Source organism: Triticum aestivum, chromosome 5D (genome assembly GCF_018294505.1).
Source record: "Triticum aestivum cultivar Chinese Spring chromosome 5D, IWGSC CS RefSeq v2.1, whole genome shotgun sequence".
NCBI classification, from domain to species: Eukaryota; Viridiplantae; Streptophyta; class Magnoliopsida; order Poales; family Poaceae; genus Triticum; species Triticum aestivum.
This window is the reverse complement of record NC_057808.1, coordinates 493,531,963-493,542,648: the sequence shown is the minus strand read 5'-3', so window position 1 is coordinate 493,542,648 and position 10,686 is coordinate 493,531,963. Positions and strand designations below refer to the sequence as shown.

The following is a 10,686-nucleotide window of genomic DNA, read 5'->3' as shown; positions in this document are numbered from 1 at the left end:
GTGTGCCCGTGCGGACCGCGGCGTTGCCGGGATGGGGATGCGCTGCGGGTCCAGATGTCAGCCGTGCGGCAAGTACACATCCGTGTACTGCAGGGGTTGGCAGTACTCCCAGTGCCACCGCGCCTGGTGGACTAGGATGTACAGCTGCTCTCGCTCTCGTGATGGCTTGCCGTATCTAGCCGGTGGCGATGGAGGAGGGAGCCCGCGGGAAGATCTCGCGTCGGCGCTGAGCCTCCCCTTCCTCCCTCCCTTCCCGCTGAAGATGACAATGGCTTTGCTAGGGTTTCGGGCTGGCTGGCTAGGATTTTATGGTCGCCGACGATGGAACAAAGGTGGCCAGATGTGGACGAGAAGTGGATGAGGCCGGCCCCGCAGCATGCATCCATTAAAAAGAACGGGCACGCGACCCTTCCACACACTGCCAGGCGGGCCCGAGGTAGGTGGCCGCGTTTAATATGACCACATGTGGTTGTTGGCTGGCTGACTTGTGGGGCCGCGGCGGACACCGAGGGAACACGCGGCGCGTCCGCTTCGTGTCCAAGCCGCCGCATTTTAGGACTGAAATGCGTCGATGCGGATACGAAGTGGACGCAATTTGGGTTTGGGTCGGCGCGTTGGACCGGGGTTTTTATCCGCGGCGATCCAAACAGACTTGGACGGGCGAAATGGGTCGCCCGGTTGGAGTTGCTCTTAGTGATCATTATTCTGATCCCTTCAAAGTATTTTTTTTCCTTTTTATACTCCACCAAAATATAGCTTGGGACTCCAGTCTTATTTGTCTTTGTTAGTTGTTGGTGTGTTTTTGTATGCACGCCTTGATTTTGGCTCTATGGATCCTAATGACTATGCAAAGGTCAAAAATGTGCTCATTGTATTTGAGTCAAGATACGGTAAACAAGAACAAAAGCAAACAAACCTGGGCTGGCAGTGTGCCATCTTCAGATCACCTTTCCCGTCCTTTTGATCTGTCGGTATAGTAGTACTACCGATTGGCCGATGCTCCTGTGACAGCAGAAAAGTCCACGAGAAGCCAGCGTACCGCCTCGGCCAGTTCCGCCGGACGTCTTGTCTGGACCGGAGAGTGCACACGCGCGACGACCGAGCACCAGTCTCGCGCCCCTTGACTAGCGATCGAAATCCCGCTGTACAAAGGGCCTGCGTCCGTCTTCCCTGCGCGCACTTGGTGAGTACTAGTGCAGGAGGATAAGGGTGGGTTAATTGTGGAGAGCGATGGGGTCGCTGGGGAAGGACGCGGCGGCGGCGGCGGCGGCGGCGGCGGCGGAGCGGGTGGTGCTGGCGGTGAACGGCGCGCGGCACGAGGCCGCCGGCGTCGACCCGTCGACGACGCTGCTGGAGTTCCTCCGCACGCGGACGCCCGTCAGGGGGCCCAAGCTCGGCTGCGGCGAAGGTGAGGACAGCACCGCTCGATTCATTTCATATCCCCTTGTTTAATTCTTCTTTCGCTCGTTCGAATAAGCGGATCGATCGAGCCCAGATTTCGATCGAACCGCTACCAGTTCTTGTGTGTGAGCAGGGAAGAAGTTTGTGTACACGTTCACGTAGGACATCACGCCACAATCACAATGCACACCGATGGTTAATGTTGCTCGTCTCTTGTTCTTCTAATCTTCTTCTTTTTGCTTAATTAGATTAGCTAGCTAGCGCTATCGTTCATAAATCGTGACGGGCACATATATACATCGCAGCCGTCGGCCTTTTTATTTCCTTGCATTATCGATCCTTCACGGCACATACCGATTCCAGCCTCCATCGCAGTTATTGGATCGATGGTTCGTTCATCAAACGCGGGCCACAAATATAGTTTTACTGTTTGTTTTCTCCTGGGAAAATCAATCCTCCTGCCTGCTCCGGCCTCCGTGTGAGCATGCGGCAGATGCTGCCGCGATCTGATTACAGCGTTTACTTCTTGGATTCTGGTACCGCTTGCTTGATCCCATGCACACTTCACATTGCTAATTTCGTTAAGGACCTGTTTGGTTCTAAATAAGTCACCAACTTATAAATCAAAAAATGAAAAAAGTGACTTATTTTGCCAAACAGACCTAACTTATAAATCACCCCAACTTATAAGTCATAAATTGCTCCACCTCAACTTAAAACTTATAAGTCACCCTTTTGCGTAGGTCCCACCACCTTTACATAAAAAGACAAGATGGAAAGGTGTGGTTAGGTGACTTATAAGTCAGATGACAACCAAACAGGCGTGACTTATAAGTTATTGGTTTTAAATCACCTAACTTATAAGTCAGGAACCAAACAGGCCCTAAGTCAACTCCACCACGGAATCTAGCTTTTCATTGGATGGACCCTCTGTCTGAAGATCCTAGTCCAGATTTTTCGGAATAGAATAATTGAATGATAAGGTGGTGCACATGGTCAATCTCCATCTTGAAGCCAAGTCTCTTTTGTCTTCTTATATTTTACATGAAGATAAGAAGTAAAGAATAGGATCTCGGCATCGACTTTCCAACCTGCTCTCAACACCCACACGATCACACTGACCGCTGCTCTTTTACTATCAATAATGTGGCAAGACATAATCTGGCCCATCACGCAAGTTCACGCGTATAACTTCATGTAGGAGTATATAATTCAAATTTGCAGTTTAGTGGCAGTATTTTTTTTCCGCTGTAAGTTTACTTTGAATTTCTTTTTTCAAGAATGAATTTTACTTTAACTTTACCTACTATCAAACGACTAGTCAACAACCAATGACTTTGTACAACAGTTAACGGAAATAACATTGCCGAGCACGTTACTGTCACTACACTCGGCCTAGCGATGCGAAAGAGGTATACTAGTATATATTTTCTTGACTTTTATCTAAAAATAGTACTACCTTCGTATCAAAATATAAAATGTTTTTATAGACTAAACTAGTCTACAAAAATATCTTAGTATTTTGCTACGGAGGAGTAATAGTAGCTAAGAAAACAGTAAACTAGAGGATTACTAGTTCTTTACGGTCACTCAGCTCAGGCATGATGGTGACAAAAGGATGCCTTGCCGTTGTACTTTTCTCATAGTGGAGCAATCATACACCCATCCAAAACAATTGGACCATGACTCTGCTTTTTCCTGTTTCGTGGCCAGGTCCGGTCCATGTTCAGTTCAACTGCCGATATTAGAAACTTTGGCGCGTGTTCCAGTTTGCCACGTTCAGTAGCGAAATTCTGTAATCAGTACCACCAGATTTTTGCCCGTGTCAACTTGGCAGATTTACAGTGTTTCCTCATGCGTGGGACATCCATCGCTCACCCACTGCTAGCCAATGACATGTGGGTCAACGCCAAGCTAGCATGCCACACATGCGGAACATACACTCGGATACCTACACGAGGCACAATGCACTGTATTTGCATCATAGGACAAGTTATTGCACCAGTTGTGTGTATTTTGCAACTTTAGGCATCAGAGCATGGTTAATAATATAGCCAGCTGCTGGCTATAAGCCAGTGCCATGTCATCTACAGCCCATCTTATAGCCAACATGTACAATAATAGATCAAAAGAGTGTACTACTTTTTTATTATGTGGCCCACCCTTCATTCTCACAAGGTGCCTAGGAGCACGTGTTAGAGTTGGCTCTTCACGAAGAGCCCGCTTACCTTCTCTCTCCTCTTCTCTTTCCTCCAACTAAGCAGAAATATACTAGTTTAATCCTTATAGCCCGCTTACTCAGCTCTATTGTACTTGCTCTCAAAAAACCGCGCTAGACCATGTATTTAAGGCATCCGCAGTGTATTTAACTCTTGATATTTTATACAGATTCGCATGACTTTACACTTTACAGAATTAGTGGGACCATATACTCGCAATAGCCGTTGCCTTTTAGCGTGAATTACGTGAGATTTTTTATCTTCGGTTTTGGCCGATTCTAGCTGAAATTAACATATCCCCGCAAAAAAAAAGTGAAATTAACCAACAGCAAAAAAAATCTAACGTGTGTTAACGTTGCTGCGTGCATGCAGGTGGATGCGGCGCATGCGTGGTGCTCATCTCCAAGTACGACCCGGCCACCGACGAGGTGACCGAGTTCTCGGCGAGCTCCTGCCTGACGCTCGTCGGCAGCCTCAACCACTGCTCGGTCACCACCAGCGAGGGCATCGGCAACACCCGCGATGGCTACCACCCCGTCCAGCAGCGCCTCGCCGGCTTCCACGCCTCCCAGTGCGGCTTCTGCACCCCCGGCATGTGCATGTCCATCTTCTCCTCGCTCGTCAAAGCCGACAAGCCCGGCACCACCACCGCCGGTGATCACGCCCCGCCTCCGGGGTTCTCCAAGCTTACCTGCGCTGAGGCCGAGCACGCCGTTTCCGGCAATCTGTGCCGCTGCACCGGCTACCGGCCTATCCTCGACGCCTGCAAGAGCTTCGCCGCCGACGTCGACCTGGAGGACCTCGGCCTCAACTCGTTCTGGAAGAAAGGCACCGACCGCGCCGACGTCGGCAAGCTGCCGGAATACTCCAGCGGCTCTGTCTGCACCTTCCCTGAGTTCCTCAAGTCCGAGATCAAGGGTCAAATGAACGATGTTCCAGCGGCGATCGCCGGCGAAGACGGCTGGTACCATCCCAGGAGCATCCAGGAGCTCCATAGCCTCTTCGATTCCAACTGGTTCGACGAAAATTCAGTCAAGATCGTGGCGTCAAACACCGGCGCTGGCGTGTACAAGGATCAAGACCTGTACGATAAGTATATCGACATCAAAGGGATCGCAGAGCTTTCTGTCATCGACAGGAACAGCAAGGGGTTGGAGATCGGGGCAGCCGTGTCCATCTCCAAAGCCATCGAGGTCTTCTCCGATGGCACTCCGGTATTCAGAAAGATCGCCAGTCACCTGAGCAAGGTGGCCTCGCCGTTCGTCCGAAACACGGCGACCGTCGGCGGGAACGTGATCATGGCACAACGACTGCAGTTCCCGTCGGACATAGCCACCGTTCTTCTTGCCGCCGGCTCCACCGTCACCATCCAGACGGCTTCCAAGATGTTGTGCCTGACGCTCGATGAGTTCTTGGAGCAGCCTCCCTGTGATGCCAAGACCATACTGCTCAGCATATTTGTCCCGGATTGGGGTTCAGACAATGTCATCTTCGAGACCTCTCGTGTAGCTCCCAGACCATTTGGCAATGCCGTCTCCTATGTCAATTCTGCATTCCTGGCAAGGACTTCAGGCGATGGAGCATCAGGGGAGCTCATAATTGAGGATATCTGCCTTGCATTCGGCGCATACGGTGTCGATCATACCACCCGGGCTCGGAAGGTTGAAGAGTTCTTGAAGGGGCAATCAGTGAGTGCGCCTGTGATACTTGAAGCTGTTCGATTGCTGAAGGATACTATCATGCCGTCAGAAGGCACCACACACCCTGAATACAGAGTCAGCTTGGCTGTCAGTTTCTTGTTCAGTTTCCTTTCTTCACTTGGAAACAACCAGATTGAACCAGCAAAGGCAATTGCTCCCAATGGGTCATGTGCAAATGGAAGCATGAATGGTCAGGTTGCGAGCGAAGACTTGCAGATTCGCTCAAGACAAGAACTGGTTTTCAATGACGAATACAAACCTGTCGGCAAGCCGATCACGAAATCCGGGGCCGAGCTGCAAGCTTCTGGTATACTCCTACACTCTTATTCCAATGTTTTATTTAGCTTATAAGTGTTTACTTCAATTAGTTTGTACTCTTCAATTACAAGTGATAGTACTACTCGACAATGCTAGTCTACCTTATAACTTACGCACTTCTTAGATTTCTGTAGCTTGAACTTCTCAGCATTGTTTATAGTAAAGTTGTACTAAAGCTGCGTCAATTAATATGGATCGGAGGGAGTAATATTTTCTTCTACATACTTCAAGATTATTTGGGAGTTTTCTTTATTCATCTTTAGCACAATGGTTCTATCAGTGCTGAACCATCTGATATGCTGCATCCCTGAATATATTTCTTCAAAAATTAAAAAAGTTTGGCACATCTAACATGGGCTTGACAATATTCTTGCTTGTTTTCCAGGGGAGGCTGTGTATGTTGATGACATCCCTGCTCCCAAGGATTGCCTCTATGGAGCATTTATCTACAGCACACACCCTCATGCCCATATCAAAGGTGTCAACTTCAGGCCATCTTTGGCTTCAGAAAAGGTCATCGGGGTTATCACCGCAAAGGATATTCCAGCCGGTGGCAAAAATGTTGGAGCTGGCATCGATATGCTAGGAACCGAAGCTCTTTTCGGCGATCCGGTTTCTGAATTTGCTGGTCAAAATATTGGCATTGTGGTACCTACTTCTGGCCACCTGAACTCAATTTCAGGACATAAACCAGTACTAGTTTATTTTTACACTGAATTTTAAGAGACCATTGGACTTACCCTATCCTTTGCCATCACTCAGATCGCTGAAACACAGAAGTACGCCTGTATGGCGGCGAAGCAAGCGGTCATTGAGTATAGCACCGAGAATCTTCAGCTGCCGATTCTGACAATAGAAGATGCCATCCGGCATAACAGCTACTTCCAAATCCCCCCATATTTTGCTCCTCGGCCAGTTGGGGACTTCGAACAAGGGATGTCTCAAGCTGATCACAAGATTCTATCAGGAGAGGTACACATTTGGTATTTAGGGTGCTGCATTGTTAGTTTCAGATGACGAAGATAACTGAATAGTGTCTTTTGTTAATTTCCGACAGGTGAAACTTGAATCACAGTACTACTTCTACATGGAGACTCAGACCGCATTGGCCATCCCCGACGAAGATAACTGCATCACCGTCTACTCCTCTACGCAGCTACCCGAGATCATTCAGAATGTCGTTGCGGACTGCCTCGGCATTCCCTACCACAATGTTCGCGTCATCACAAGGAGAGTTGGAGGCGGCTTCGGTGGAAAGGGAATGAAATCAACCCATGTAAGTTCATTTAGACACACACCAACAATAAGTTCTGCAGCATTCATTCAGACTACACACCAACAATAAGTTCTGCTTTTCAGTTGGTACAACCTTCTGATCATGTTGCAATTGTTTGGGTTTTCAGATAGCATGTGCGTGTGCAGTTGCAGCGTTCAAGCTGCGGCGCCCTGTTCGGATGTACCTCGACCGGAAGACGGACATGATCATGGCCGGAGGGCGGCACCCCATGAAGGCGAAGTACTCCGTCGGGTTCAAGTCGGATGGCACACTCACGGCTCTGCACGTCGATCTTGGGATCAACGCCGGGATATCGCCGGACTTGAGCCCGTTCATCCCGGCTGCCACCATCGCTTGTCTGAACAAGTACAACTGGGGCGCCCTCGCCTTCGACATCAAGTTGTGCAAGACGAACGTATCGTCCAAGTCGGCCGTGCGTGCGCCCGGCGACGTGCAGGGCTCCTTCATCGCCGAGGCCATCATCGAGCACGTAGCGTCCGCGCTCGGGGCCGACACCAACGCCGTCCGGAGAAAGAACCTCCACAGCGTCGAGAGCCTCACGAAGTTCTACGGCGACGCCGCGGGGGACGCCCCGACGTACAGCCTCATCGACATCTTCGACAAGCTGGCCTCGTCACCGGAGTACCGGAGCAGGGCGGAGGCAGTTGAGCGGTTCAACGGCGGGAGCAGGTGGAAGAAGCGCGGCATTTCGTGCGTGCCGATCACCTACGAGGTGGCCCTCCGGCCGACGCCTGGGAAGGTGTCCATCCTGAACGACGGCTCCATCGCTGTGGAGGTCGGCGGCGTGGAGCTCGGGCAAGGGCTGTATACCAAGGTGAAGCAGATGACGGCGTTCGGGCTGCGGGAGCTCTGTCCCGACGCCGACGGGCTGCTCGACAAGGTGCGCGTCATTCAGGCCGACACGCTGAGCTTGATCCAGGGCAGCTTCACCGGTGGGAGCACCACCTCCGAGAGCAGCTGCGAGGCGGTCCGTCAGTCGTGCACCGTGCTCTTCGAGCGCCTCAAGCCCATCAAAGATAGTCTCGAGGCCAAGTCCGGCGCGGCGGCGCCATGGAGCGCCTTGATCGCCCAGGCTAAGATGGCGAGCGTGAACCTGTCGGCGCACGCCTACTGGAAGCCCGACCCAGCCTTCGTAAAATACATCAACTATGGGGCCGCCGTCAGCGAGGTGGAAATCGACGTGCTGACCGGAGCGACGACGATCATGAGGAGCGACCTGGTCTACGACTGCGGTCAGAGCCTGAACCCGGCGGTGGACCTCGGCCAGGTAAGCTCGCCGCCGACCGGCACAGCCCTGCTTCTGCTGATCGTTGTAATATGACTCCATTTTATGTTGATGGATCAGGTGGAGGGCGCATTCGTGCAAGGGGTGGGGTTCTTCACGAACGAGGACTACGCGACGAACGCCGATGGGCTGGTGGTGAACGACGGCACATGGACGTACAAGATCCCCACGGTGGACACCATCCCCAAGCAGTTCAACGTGGAGCTCATCAGCAGCGCGCGCGACAAGAAGCGGGTGCTCTCCTCCAAGGCGTCCGGCGAGCCGCCGCTGCTCCTGGCAGCGTCGGTGCACTGTGCCATGCGGGAGGCCATCAGGGCGGCCAGAACGGACTTCTCGGTCAACTCACCGCTGACGTTCCAGATGGACGTGCCGGCGACCATGGCCGACGTCAAGGAGCTCTGCGGCCTCGACGTCGTGGAAAGGCACCTCCAGAGCCTCTCCTCCGCCGCCGAGGTCCCGACTCCCGTGGCATGACGCTGAGTGCGTTGTGTGTAAAAGGTGGGCATGTAATTTGGCTCGTGTGTTATGCAAAACAGTTTTGCTAAGTCTTAATCGACTCTATGTTGTATTTCTTTGATCTTGCATGAAGATTCAGACAAATTCTTTCTTTTCATTGTCTTTTTTCTTATTTGACTGAGAAGTTTCGGTCGACTGAGATCTAAGCACACCCTATGGAAAAATGTTACACCTACAGACCCAACCTACGGACGTACATCTCCGGCTGTGCTACGGTGCTAATCTTCCCCTCCCTCCTGGTTCAAATTTGAACAATAATGGCTCGGGCATCTCCAACATGGACTCCTAAAACGAACACTGTATCCATCCACGAAAAGTGATACGTACCTCAAACGTCCGCATACGTTGCAGATCAAATTTGAACAAACCGGATGATTTTCAGGTAAAACGGATGATTTTCATTTAAATTTAGGGCCAATTCCATTTTTCCCCCTAACTTTGTCCCGACCTCATCTTTACCCCTAAATAAAAACAGTGCTCAACTTTGCCCCTCTTCCGTTAGGTGCGCTTATAGGAATGCCCTTCCGTACATTTTCCGTCCAGTCAAAGGCCTTTGACCGTTAGATTTTTCCTTTGACTGGACGGAAAATGTACGGAAGGGTATTTCTATAAGCGCACTTAACGGAAGAGGGGTAAAGTTGAGCACTGTTTTTATTTAGGGGTAAAGATGAGGTCGGTACAAATTTAAGGGGAAAATGTAAATCTCCCTTAAATTTAACCAAATTCATTACATTTTTGGCATATATCTTTCAACTAAACAAAAACGAACGACGCTGTTTTAACCTGGTCTAAATCTTCATCAACCGTGGAGGTGTGTGTGTTTCACGTCATGTATTCCCCGTGTCCAACAAGCTCAACAGATGCGAGCCCCAGGAAGTGCAGCGGTGGGAGGGGAAGAATAGAACGTGGAACACGACCCACATGCGACATCAGACTTGGTCGCATTTCTGTTCTACCTTCTCTTCGTCACCGGAGTCTGTCGCATGGACTCCGTTGGAAGGGTCCCACGTTTGCATTCGGATGCTCTTCCGCCATGACGACGTTGAAGTGCGCCTGCGTGGGCAGGGACGTCGGCTCGTCATCGGATGCCTCCTCCATATCTCGGCTGCTCTTCTTTAAGAGGAAGTGGTACTCATAGGCCCGGAGACCATTGTAGAGGCGATTGGATACACTTTGGCTCATCTGGAATCGACGGCGGAAAAATGACTCAAATAGCACATCAGGGACAAAGTAGTCGTCCATCCACATCATATGCCCCATGCCCTTTGTCGATTCATCACTCGATGCCCCTTGATTGATCCTATGCATGTTGGGCATCTCCAATAACCGCATGCATCGTCACCATTTCACCCTCATCTGAGGAGGCTGAATCCATGAACGCGACATAGAAGTACTCCACAACCAAATTCATTGTGTTCACTTTAAAGTAAACAACAATAAAATCAATAAATTTGGCTATGACATTTGATTGAACACTTGCCAGACGTGGCGTCTGTCATGGACCACAATGTGCAGGGGCGGAGGGTACCTGTGTTACGGCAAGACCAGGGTTGCAAGTAAGGCCGCAAGTCGGAGCTTGTCGCCCTTTCGCAGGGGATTCTAACCTTGTGTCAGACCCATGGGTAGCGACGGAGGTCCGGCAAGGCCTGTGCAGCAAAGTGGGTGGTATAGCGTCGGAGTGGGTGGTACGACAACGGTGTCGGTCTCAGACTATGCAGATGCAGCGAGGGTGGAGGGACAAAAGTAGGGCTTTGTGGTGTTTCTGGTTGGGCCCAGGGTGTCCCTACGCGGCGGAGGTCCGAACACACACAAACCTCTCCAAGTTTGCTTGCGGTTTGCAGGAATACGGTTTGCAGGAAGTTTAGCGGCGTTTTGATGGACCGCGTTGGAATGCCTGACTGCCGGATGGCTCATGTGAATCATGGCAGGGGGAAACTGCGCTGATATGCT

The 10,686-nt window shown here is 51.0% G+C and overlaps 1 protein-coding gene across 1 annotated transcript; it reads left to right on the top strand.

The window, feature by feature from the left end:
* The first annotated feature begins 1,078 nt into the window (after positions 1–1,078).
* LOC123123127 (indole-3-acetaldehyde oxidase) lies at positions 1,079–8,848 on the top strand. Its single transcript, XM_044543578.1, has 7 exons — positions 1,079–1,408; positions 3,993–5,627; positions 6,024–6,286; positions 6,401–6,610; positions 6,696–6,914; positions 7,042–8,202; positions 8,281–8,848. The coding sequence occupies exons 1-7, from the start codon at positions 1,231–1,233 to the stop codon at positions 8,692–8,694; spliced, it is 4,080 nt and encodes a 1,359-aa protein (XP_044399513.1). The 5' UTR covers positions 1,079–1,230; the 3' UTR covers positions 8,695–8,848.
* Positions 8,849–10,686: the final 1,838 nt, after the last annotated feature.